The sequence below is a fragment of the Anas platyrhynchos genome, chromosome 1 (genome assembly GCF_047663525.1).
Source record: "Anas platyrhynchos isolate ZD024472 breed Pekin duck chromosome 1, IASCAAS_PekinDuck_T2T, whole genome shotgun sequence".
NCBI lineage: Eukaryota > Metazoa > Chordata > Aves > Anseriformes > Anatidae > Anas > Anas platyrhynchos.
This window is the reverse complement of record NC_092587.1, coordinates 7,445,768-7,457,930: the sequence shown is the minus strand read 5'-3', so window position 1 is coordinate 7,457,930 and position 12,163 is coordinate 7,445,768. Positions and strand designations below refer to the sequence as shown.

The following is a 12,163-nucleotide window of genomic DNA, read 5'->3' as shown; positions in this document are numbered from 1 at the left end:
TTTCTCAAAATCCTGGCTGTTAAAGATACCCCCGAGGGGTGTCCCCAAGACCAGCATGGTCCTGGAGCCCAGCTCCACAAGCACAGCAGAAAGGTGGCTTCAGAGGAGGGTGGCTGGAGGAAGAGGAGCTCCAAGGGAATTAAGAGATTGTCATTAAAAACTCCTGGTGATGGTTTCTTGTAATTTATCTGCTCAGGTGACTTTGTTCAGGAGCATCATCTAGCTTTTTAGCAAGACCCTGCCCATACCCTAAACTAACCCTGAGGCCCAGAGAGAGCAAGAAATTTACAGCAAGTCACAAATGTGGAGTCTCCTTTGGCTCAGCCCACCTCTGCAGCCCAGCAAGGAGCTTTCTGCATCCTGGTTTGATTTTCTGCCTATTTTTTTGTCCATGCAGATGAGGAGAACCATTGTTGTTCCTTGGATCTGTAGTATTTTGCTGGACAAAGGCTGTAGAGAAAGGGTCTCTGCAGCCCACTGGTGACCTCCTGCCAGGACAAGCTCCCTGGGTGAAGGTACTGAGCCCAGATGGCTTCAGTCCCATCTTTGCATAGTCAGCTACAGGTGCAGCAGATATTGGTGCAGGTGCCCCATTAACAGGCTAAGCAGGGCTGTTAGGAGCAGCTTGCTACTGATTTTCAGTTAGGAGGGAAAAAGGGATCTAAAAATGTACTTGTGCCTGGAAGGATTGCTCTGCAGAACGAATCCTTTACATTTCTTTTGCATCTTCCATCTGTGATTTCATGGTTAATTGATTTATCCATGCAATGTTCCTGTGAGATATAGATTATCTCCGCTTTCAGAGTGATAAAATTGAGTGCGTAAGGGTTTGTGGTTCAATTTGCCCTGAGCCCTCAAGGGACTACAAGGCCGAGTAGACCTGGGATGCCCTGGTCCCTGCTCCTCAAACCCAAGGTAGGCTCCCTCTCCTTGGGGAGATGTAGAAGTCATGCCACCACGTGCTACACCCAGTGGACCAGAGAACTGCCAAAAATGTTCAGCAAGTAGTTGTTGGGCCTGGCCAGGGCATGAGGCATCGAGCTACTCTAGCCCCATGGATGAGTACTGAGGGATGAGCTGCTAGTGGGGAAATGCCATAACCACCTTCACGTGGTTTGCTTTTATTTTCAATCATCCCAGAGTCAATGACTTCACCACAGCACCAGCTGCATCGATTGTGCTGAAGCTTTGAAGATCAATGTCTCTAACAATCCTGGCTACAGCTCTTCAAGGGGATCAAAGCTTAGTCCTCAGGTCGTGCGGCTGAGTTTTATCTTCCTGGAAGCTGTCAGAGACTTTTACCTGCTGCTGGTTAGAGGGAGACACATAATGCATGTTTTGGGTTACATCTGCATAGATCCTATGAGGGCTAATAGAATATAAACATCAGTCTCCTTCGAGTCAATAGGAAACAACCACCCACAACAGATTTCTTTCTCTGAATTGTGTTTGCTGAAGGATGCTGAACGGCCTTTAAATTGTTTCCAATAAACAAAGAAAGGTAAAGAGAGAAGGACTGGTAAGAAATGGTGAGCACCTTGCAAATGTAATAGCAGATAAACATCAGGTGAGGAAACACTTAGAAAAATTGGGTGCCCAGCAGAAATTACATCCAGGTGATGTTAAGACTTTGGTGTAAAATGAATTAGCTGATTAACTTACTGAACTGCTGTCCCATACATTTGAAAATGCCACATACAACAGGCAGGTTTCAGGCAACATGTATGATTTTGACCCCATCTCCCCAAGCCAAAATTTTGGCTTTTGTCCCAAGATGCACATATTGTCTGCCTTTATTTAAAAATTTTGGATCCACCATCATAGTGCCTACCGCCTTACTGTGTGCCGGATAACTCAGATGAGCAATCACAGGATTAAGATAATGAGCAGGAACCATAATGAGGTGTTTTCATCCTTATTTCTGTCAGGATTATGGCAGAGAAAACATAAAAAATGCATTTCTGTTAGGCAGCTTGGACACGCATCACCTTATTGTAACACAGGTCAAGGGAATAGAGCCTTAGAAGTGCCAGTTCACTCCACATACTATAAAGAAATGATAATGAACCAGCTGCGCTGGAGGCAGCCATAAGTGTAGATATTTGAAGTTGTCTGAGACAAATCCCACCTCTGAAGATTGACCCTGATCCGCGTATTTTGTTGTTGTTTCCAGCTGAAGAAAAATTGGGGTCCCTGAATTTTAACAGCATCTAATAGTGGCGTGAATTCCAGCTTCAGATATTAATTCAGATGAGGCTTTGATGTAAGTGGGGATCATTGCTTAAGCCGAAAACAGGCTGATGATATGTATTCATTATATGTAGAAGCTCTCCTGTGCCTTGCTGGGGATGTAGTGCTGGCATCATTATTTTGCATCTTTATTGACATTCGGGGAGACAGAATAAATGTCCCATTAGGCCAGTAAAGATGGAGAAATTAAACAGCAGGGAGACCTAGAATCGGCAGTATTAGGAGAAGAATATTTCTGTAGCCTGTTGCAGTGAAAGGAGCACCCAAATGGGGGTAACACAAATGCAGATACTTAGATCTCCTGCCCCAAAGTGATGTGTCTGAGGGGGTTAAAAGGTTTGAGAGGACCTAGGGTTTAAATGAGCTGAAAGGGCTCCGGAAAGCAGATGGGCAAGAAAGCAGGAGGCTATCCAGACCTCTGTGTGTCTTTACCATGTAGTCCTCACCTTCTTCCCAAAGCCAAGGAAATTTGCTCAGAAACTGTCACAGATGGGATATGAAGGGACTGATAGCTGATCAGACACAAAGAGTACCCAGGGAGGCTGGGAGCTCATGGGATGGTAAGATAAGGAGGGTCTTACAGGCACCTAATGAATCAGGAGGACACGTGCAGCAATATCCATTACAGAATAAAGCAGCCACATGCTGCTGGCATCAGTTGGACAAGGGTTTTATCTGGGGGGTCCACAGAGGCCCCCCACTTGAGTGTCAGAGGGCAGGCTGTCAACTCTTCCAGAAGATAGATCTGCCAGAGGTGGCAATGACTCCAAGCTTACAAACAGTGCATGGACCACAAGGGTTGAACAAACCAGGATAAAAATATGTAAATGAAAGAAAATGTGGGCACATCATGGGGAAAAACAGTCTCCTGTTTTTCCCAAGGTTCTGCTTTAAGGCACATGATCATACCCTGTGAAGCAGCCTGTCTCCATTAAATAAGGGGCATGCAGGATCTTCCTCAGACTCTGCCAACCTCTTGTCTACAGGGGCCATTTTTCACTCAGTTCTATCTTCTAGAGTTGGGCAGGCCAAAACCGTGATGACATTTTGGAGGAGAGATGGCCTCCAGCTGCTCTCTTCATTTTGGGTTCTAATTTGCTTCAAAACTAACCCAAACTTCAAAGAAGACAAAAGCACCTCGTCATGACACAATATTTTACAGGACTACTTTGGGACAAGACAAAAATAATTGTTTTGTATTTTGCCAGCTCTCTCTGTCCATCTTCTCTTTCTGCTTTATCGCAAGCCTTTGTGTTCGCTCCCTTCCCATTTCCTTTTTTACAGGCCAAAATGACCAAAGTCCAGGATTTGCACAGTTGTAATGACATTGTCCATCAGAGAAATGGCTATTTCTTACTGAGTACCTTTCCTGCCCCGCGAGAGCTAACCTCCTCTCCCAATGCACACACAGACGTGTCTATAGAGCAGCAAGTGCATTTATGAGAATCTGCGGAGTATCTGGGAGTCACCTTGCATCAGAAGTTGTGTTTTTACAGACATAAAATGGCTATAATCAGGTTTCTAACTGAGAGCATAATAGCCGTGCTTTACCAGAGTTGCAGCTTGGGGAAACGGCATTTAATTTGACAGAGATATTAACAGGGATGGCAGTGGAGTCCTTTACATTGGAAAAACAGCTTCTGTTATCTTGTTCTGTTGATTTGTTCTTGCAAACCAAACACACTCAGTGTTTGTTGCTTCCTACACTGGAGCAAACGCTGTGCCCTGTTTGGATGGTTACTGAAGTGGATGAATAAATCATCTACCTGGCTGTTGGAAACGCATCTACCGACCTAATGCTCTAGTAAAAGGCTCTGAATGTGTCTTGACTTTTAACACCCAGAATAGCAAATACACCTAGCAGAGAAAGGAAAATACAGTTGCAGATACTGTGTGGGGAAGAAAGCTTTATCATATTTCCAGTACATGCTTTGTCAGAAGACTGAACATGAAGTTCAGCCTCGTGGTTTTGCACCCAGGGAGCCAGGACAGCCAGAGGCCATCTTCTCTGCTGGGGCAGAAACTCTGGACGGCAGAAATTATTTTAGTCTGTAAGCCTCATCTCTACAGCTTCCTATTTTTCATCTATAGATTGTCAAAACACAGACGTGTTGGGATAGAGAGAAGGAGAAATAGGGTGGTCAGAGCCTGGCCCTGGAGACCCAGCTGAGCTGGTGGCAAGGCTTTGGAGTCCACGTCTCTGCTGGGGTGATCTTCTTGCATGTCGAGAGGCAGATTTTCTTTCCCGAACTACCACATTGACTTAACAGGAATAATAATAATAATAATAATAATAATAATAATAATAATAATAATAATAATAATAATAATAATAATAATAATTAGCCGAGGTTCTTGATGTGTTGTAAAGATAAATGCCTTATAGTTGCTAAAGAAGGATGGACAGTCCCTGATGGCAGAATGCTTAACTGGCTTTGTCGTAAATACATATACGATTTTTTTAATGTCTGTCTTCCAAATCTGGAAGGCAACTAAAACAATCTTAATAATGCCTTGAGACCTTAAAATTCATTGCTTTGCTTTGCTTTCATGGAAAAGGCATAACTGTCCTGGAAAAAAGCAGGTCATTAGTGCCTTAAAGATGAGCTCCAAAAAAGTAATTGGTGTTTCCAGCCCTCACTACAACCAGAGCCATATGAGGGTAAGTTGGCAAGCGATTTTGACACCACTTACTCATGCAAATGCTGCATCAGTGGAACAGCTTGCAAAGAGCATGGGGCTGCCCTGTGTTTACTTCCCCGGAGGCAGCTCTGCCTCCATCCGGAGCCCCAGGGTGGATCTCAAAGGACTGCAGCCAGCAGCCTCGGAGGGGAAAACCTCCCTTCTCTGATTTGAAAATACGCCCTATAACCAGCAACAAATAAACACGGCTCCAGTTTCTCAGGGCTGCCAAAACAACACACCCAGTGCGGTGCTGTTCCTCCCCTTGCATCACCGACAGAGCTGCCAGCTGAGTTGCGCCTGTATCCTTGGTACCTTGGAGCAGTCCCAAGAAGGAAGCATAGAGATAAGCTTTCAGGAGCTGGGCAGCTTTTGTACTGCTGGTTGTCACAAAATAAATAAATAAAAGGCCCCAATACATGACCACCAGCTAGTAAAAAATCATGTTTTTACTCCAAAAATCACTGCTGAGAATATGGCCTTTCTGAGAGCAAAGCTTTATATATGCCAGGAGATGGCTTCAGAATGAGAACTCAAAGATGACTTTTTCAAACCGTGTTTATAATTCAATCTATAGTTGCAAAGGGGCCTGGGTAAGCAGTGCCATCCCAGGTAGGAAGCACCCAACCATCAACCTGTGCCCATGCTGCACCTCTCGTATACTGGGATACCCATGCAGGAGGCAGCTGTGAGTGCCTACAGCTCATTGCACTCCAGCCAGAGTGGGTTTTCCTGGCTTCCGGTGCATCCCCTTGCACTTTTCAAAAAATCAGCTTCCTCATTGTTCAGAGGTCTCAGTCTGCCCCCCAACCAGCAGGGTGCACAGCTCTGGCAGCAGTGAGTGGTACTCACCACCGTGCCCAGCATCTTTACACTTTTTGACAGTGCGTCATATAAATAAGCACATGAAAAAATTCAGAATTTGGAATTCCATGTGATTTCACTTTTTTTTTTCCTTTTTTTTCTTTTTTTGGTCTGTTTTGCCTTTAAGGAAGAAAGGAATTTCAGGACATTTTCAAATGTGTGTTTTGTCTGGATGAATGAAACAAAGTCAGGTGTTGTGATTTATTTATTTATTTTTTTCACAGCAGAGAAATTAATTGCTGAAAGCAGCTATTTTTAACAAGAAAGCAAAGACTAAAAATCCCTAAAAGAGGCTGGTCTTTGCAGGGCATAAGCAAATCTGACCCTTTTTTAGGTAACCCCTGAACAGTTTGCCTTTGTTATTCTATCAGTGGACCTGTAGCAAGAGTGACAACCTAAATACAAACCTCCCAGTTCCCCAGCCAAGCCCCAACCTTCTGCAGGCACTTATTCTGATTTACAAATGGTACTTTTAAGAGTCTGCTGCTTTTGACTTTTATTCATAGAAATGAAAAGCAGGGTAAATCTGGAGAAGCAGTGAAGAGAGAAGCAACAATATCCCTAACATTTGGAGGCAAATGTTGCACTTATGGAAAATATGCAACAAAAATGAAGCGAGGGTGGAAGGCGCTCCAAATGTTAAATATTCATTAGTATTCCCTACGCTGCGTGTTCTAAATATAAGATGCGTTTCAGCGCAGCCCCTGTGTATGGCTGGGATGCCTCCCTCTCCTATATATGATGCCAGAGCGATTCGGATGGTGGGGAAGTCGCCATGGCAACACCTTGATGCTACCTTTTGTTCGCCAGATGAAATGACCAGGGGTGAGGCCGGCATGCAGCGTGTATACGGGATGCTGCCCAGTCATGGCGGTGTCTTTTGTCCTGCCTGGGGGCATGGGCAATGCCCATGGACTTGGCAGGGGTGAAAAACACACAGGGTCCTGCTGCTTCTCCCTCCCTCATTTAGTTTGAGGGATAGCTACTTGGCCAGCTTGTGGTCAGGGATGCAACAGTGGATTTTGGCAGCCCCAAAAAGTGGATCAGTGTTCTGTAAGGGAAGTGGGACCGTGGGCTAGGAGATTTTGGCCACCAGCAGCTCTGGAGGATGGTGGGCAGGATCTGATGGCTGCTCTGAGAGCAGTGGAGATCAGGTCTGGATCCAGACGCCTTGTGCCCTTCAGGACTTCAGGGCAGGCACTGTAACTTCCCCTATGTTGGGATCCCCACCCCAAAGGTTAGGAAGGGTTTCAATTTACAGAAGTTTTATTCAGGCTTGGGTGCACACACAGCAGGTGAGCAGGAGGAATGCTGAGGGTTCAGATATACACCGTAGGGTCCAGCTGCTTCCAGGCCCCTTGGCCAAGAGCTGAACGCTGAATATAACACTTTTGGGACCATTTCTCTCACTCCAGAGTCAGACACTGGAATTCAGACATTTATCTTTACTTCACTAAAAGTCATCTAGATCTCTCTGCTCTCAAGCCTGTGGAGGTGTCTTAGTGCAGTCAGCAGGGCCTGTAACGAGATTTGGCTCCAAGGCAGACATCTACATCGGTCATTCAAATTATGGCAATATAAGGGGCTTTCAAGGCACATATCTCACTCCCATGATTAGTTACAGAGCTGAGAGTAATTACATTCCCATCTCAAACACTTCTAGCACAAGTTGGTTGAATGGATTCTTTCCCCTCTTCGGTAGGTGGAGAACCCGAGATAGGCCGGGTGCTGCTGACCAGACTCTGAGTCAAATGCTGCTCTCCTCCCCAGATAAAAAAAGGATGGGAAAGCAAGCGCTCACATGCTCCTTTTGCCTCTGCAGTGCCTTTGATCTGAAAACAGCAGGAAGAGAGGCTGTAGAACAAGTCTGTGGTAACCTGAGCACCGCCGTGTGTCGCGGCCCAAGGGAGGAACGAAGTGTCAGACCATGGCCCGTGCTATCGCAGCACTGCTGTGCTGGCTACCATGGCTAAAACCATTGTGTTAAAGCAAACACAGACATCTCTGGCTCAAACAGGTGTAGAGGCGTTGCTCTGAATGAGACTGGGGGATTGCAAAAAGGTTTGGATATGTGCAGGGAGGGTGGTGGTCCTGCTGCTGGTCACTCAAAGGACAGGTCAGTGGCTGCATGGGCTGAAGCCGAGCATTGGCCCAGACAGTGGTAGAGCTCAAGTCCTACTTGGTGCCTGGAGACTGAGAGGAGGATGAAATAGGACACATGACCCCATCCATTTGCTGCCACTCCTGCTCTGACATCTGCTGGAAATGACCTGCCCTGGTGCTTTCTGAGATAACCACGTCAGAATTACCCAGGCAGAACCAGTTGGGTTTGCTGGTCCCACTGCTGAAGGTGGATGTGGACAGATCTCACTGTCACACACCACTGCAGCTGTGGCACACAGCATCCCTATGGGGCCCATAACCATCTTTGGGAAGTGGCATGGAGGGACAAGGGTCCCCAGTGCACAGGCTGAGCTGTGGATCTGCTCAGACAGCCCCATCCTCTTCCTCATTCCTGCCCGTCCTGCTGGGCTGGGCTCTGCTCTGACTCATGCACTATCAGCAATTCCCTGGTCCGTTCACATCAGAGTCTTTGAGTGCTGCTGAACCAGAAAGGCCGTGGCTTGCTTTTCTGGTCCCAGGCTGGATTACTCCTCTGGCCTTCAGGAAAAGCATCTTTTTTTTCTTTCTTTTTTTTTTTGTAAACAAATAACACAGGAAACTTCATGAGGCACTGTGGTTTAGCCTAGTTCAAAGCAGAATGAGCTTTAAAAGAGAACTGAGCATTCATGCTATCACAAATGTACCATATACATGATTATATTGCATTACAGGGTGCCCACGTGGCCTGAGAGCTCTGAAATTCCCCAATACTGCTCTCTATTAGGTTCCTCTGGGCACTTTGGAGCATCAAATTACTCTGATGGCTTGGAGGCGAGGCTGTTTCACAGATGCACAGGCTTGTGAACCTCACACCAGCGTCTGACACCCCATTGTACACCAAAAAATACAACCACTATATTTTTCTGGAGCCTGCAATTCCTGCTGCCATTTATTCGGCCACTTATTAAAGTCCTGTAAATACCAATAGCAAAATATATTTTTATACACCCAGCAAGAAATAGATGAGCCTGCCAGAGGTTGCACAGTGGCTTTTTAGCTCAGGAAAACTTATCACTGCCTTCAACACGATATGATCAGGTTCCTTCACATTTAATAAGGAGCTGAGTTTTGCTGACAACAGTTAATTACTTTGAAATTAATATTAGTGATGCATTAGGGGGCACCTCCTCTCCCTGGTTTTACTCCATAAGGATTTATTCCATAAGGAATAATAAGAAAAATGCCCCCGAACTGCAAGATCTACAGGGTTGAAAGGATGGGAAGGGAGAGAGAGAGAGGAAAAGTATGTGTGGGGCCAAACACCCTCATCCATTTCCCTGTCTAGGTGCACTTCTGCTGGGGCTTGCCAGGACAGGAGTTCTTTATTTCTACATGTTCATCCCAGGCTTTCCACCCTACATTCATGTGCACCACCATGAACAGATTCCCTTGCACCACCTCCATTTGGATACAGCCTCCAAAAACCTGTGTGGAGCATGAAGGTTGTGTGTAGGCAGAGGTGGTTTCCGCTCCCAAAAAACATGAAGCCACAGCAAAAGGAGAAGTTTATGGAGGGGTGCCTTTGGAAATTTGGGGTGAAGCACCGTGGGAAGGAACCTTTCTTTCTGGTGGCCTTGCAGGAGCCTTGGAGGCTGACTCAAAGTGGAGGCAGAGTGTTGGATGATGAAAGCTGAATGAGGTGAAACCCCATAGTTATTCAGGGAATATGCAGAAGTTTAACCAGACCTACTGAATGCTAGACCAGCACCTTCATCACACAGTGACTCTTCCTCAGCATGTCACTTTGGGGCCTCAAAGAGCTGGTGCTAAAGGGCATGAAAAATTTCCACATATGATACTCTCCAGTCAGCCTGGCAATCATTTTCTAGCACCTTGGTGGTGTAGCAAGGGTTTTGATAAGGTGGTTTAGCAAGGTTTTTTATTTCATTTTCAAAAAAACAACTGCTGTGTGGAAGATTATCCCCTGGGTCAGGGAAGGGGAACCCCATTTCTGTCTGCATTAGGAAGCAGGGCAGTGATGGTTCAGGGGGGGTTTGCTTCACACTGCTCTGTTCCATCCCCAGGGACCGAATGTCCATGTGTTTGGAGTATGTGGGGTGCAGGGCTGAATCCCCTTCCCAAAAGACATTAATTCCCTGCATCACCCTGTGCTGGGAGCCAAAATGCAGCAAGCAGGGGCAATTAGGGATTCTCCACAAAGGCATGCTCCGATCTGAATTAAAATGCTAATAGAAAGGCATTCACCGAGTATCTTTGGCTGAGCAACTTCGCAGCACTATATTCCTTTTGTTTCCCTCTCTTTTCTTTCTTCCCCTCATTTCCCAGCTGACGACTGAAAGGAACTGCCTTTTGGCGTGGGTTTGGTCACTCGCCCACAGCCAGCGTGCCCAGCAGAAAATGCTCCAACCGCTGCCAACCCCGAGCCGGCACGGGGGATGAGGGATACACCCTTTAAAAAAGTAAATCCCGGGGAATCCACAGCCTTTCTACGAAGTTTCGGTGGTGATTTCCTAGCTAGCTGTCGTGCGTCAGCCCCGTGTGCGCAGGGATGCTGCTGAATTAAGCCCGGCGTGAAAAGCCGGCGGGCACAATAGGCAGCGGCTGGTCCCATCCCTCCTGCTTGACCCGATCCCAGCGGCAGGGCTGGGATGGCTTGTCCTGAACGCATTACGTAAGGCTGGGCTCGTTTGTCAGCCGCGATGGTACAAACATAGCTGCAGGCAGATTATGCAGAGAGGGAGAGAGAGAGGAGCGCAAGGGAGAGCAGGAGGAAGGTCTCTCCAGGAACCCCGCTCCGCACCACTGAGGGCTGCAAGTTGGTGAGCGGGTGGCCGAGTGGCCATCAGGGGGTGGCCAACGGCCCCTGAAATGCTCTTGTTCGTGTGGGATGCTTGAGGACGGCACCAGAGGCTAAGCTGGGGGACGAGGATTGGCATGAGGATCGGAGCAACATGGAAGGGCTTCTGTCTCCGATGAGAACGAAGGTAGGGGAAGATGTTAATGGCTTTTGAGGCTGTTTTTACCCGAGGAAGGGAAGGGGAGGTGCGGGGCTAGCTTTGTGAATAGGGGGCTTGCCGAGCTTTTGTCTCTGTTTCTCCTCTTCCTTTATTTATTTTTTTTTTCTTTTTCAAAACTCGTGAATGCAACTCGGCGGAGGAGCGACAGCAGTCACCTCCGAGAGGGGAGTAACCCATCACTCTTCCTCGACAGAGCTGACCTTTGTAAATGAGTTTGCCTTTTTGGAGTAGACAGCCATATTTTTGTTTGAATTTCCAGTCGGAGGCTCTCATTGTGTCTGTGTGTCTGTGTGTGCTCCCCGGGGAGCGGCTCATGGAAAGCGTACCTGCGGCGCGGGGAGGGATGCTGCTGCTGGGCTACCTGGGCAGGGCATTTTTGGCAACAAGGGGTGCATGGATTTACAAAGAGGGTGCTTTTGTGCCCCACAAACCTGCCAGGGGGGGAGACCTCTTGGTGTGGACCCAGACAAAAAGCTGTAAAAGAGAAAGTGAGCGTGCAGACCTCAGCGACTCCTGCACTTGCCTGCTGGTTTCTCGTGCTCCAAACTCTCTTCAAAGGTTTGCCATTAATCCTCGTTATGAAAGAAACTTGGATTCCTGCAGGGAAAAGCCACAGGCAGGGAAATACAGTGATGGTTTGCTTTGCAAAATGTCTTTCTGTACTGTTATTTCTGCACGGTCCTGGGGGACAGACTGAATCCTGGTTGTATTTTATTTGGTCACTGCCTCCATCCCATGTGGTATCTAGCTTGCGTAAATCTCTCTGATTTTGGTCTGTCACCACATGCAGCCCCATTGTGTTGTATCTCAGGACTGGGAGAAGTGGAATTCAATGGCAGTTATTACTGGCAAAAGGGTATCTTCATACGTCTCAAATGCAAGCAATTGTGAAGGTATAGTTGGACCAGAGTTGTTTCATATAAATGCAAGACAAGAAAAGATTCTGAGAAATCGTCTGGTCCAGCCCCTGTACAGAGGCAGATCGGCTGGTCTGGTCTCCTCTATTATATCTCTGCCATCTACTATCTTAAATTAAAGGCTCTTCAACGATTGAATGTATTTTCAATATTAAAAGCCAGGAAAGTGATTTAAATAATAATAATTTGCCAGCAAATTGCTGTACTGTAATTCTCCAGGGGAGTGTTTTTTCCCACTTTAATTCAGCTCCTTTTTGTCTTGCCTAATAAGTTGGGCATTAAAAAAAGGACCTACCAACTTCATATAGC

At 46.7% G+C, this 12,163-nt stretch overlaps 1 protein-coding gene across 2 annotated transcripts in view; it reads left to right on the top strand.

Annotated features, from left to right (window-relative positions):
• The window catches only part of FRMD4A (FERM domain containing 4A), a 348,357-nt gene that overhangs the window by 76,176 nt on the left and 260,018 nt on the right, over window positions 1–12,163 (top strand). The window contains exon 1 of one of the 2 annotated variants that reach the window (XM_072024605.1): window positions 10,642–10,904. The exons of the other annotated variant lie outside the window; for it this stretch is intronic. Coding sequence (XP_071880706.1) covers window positions 10,872–10,904 — 33 coding nt within the window. The 5' untranslated portion in view covers window positions 10,642–10,871. Of the gene's footprint in view, window positions 1–10,641; window positions 10,905–12,163 lie in introns of those variants that run through there. 2 annotated transcript variants of the gene reach the window in all.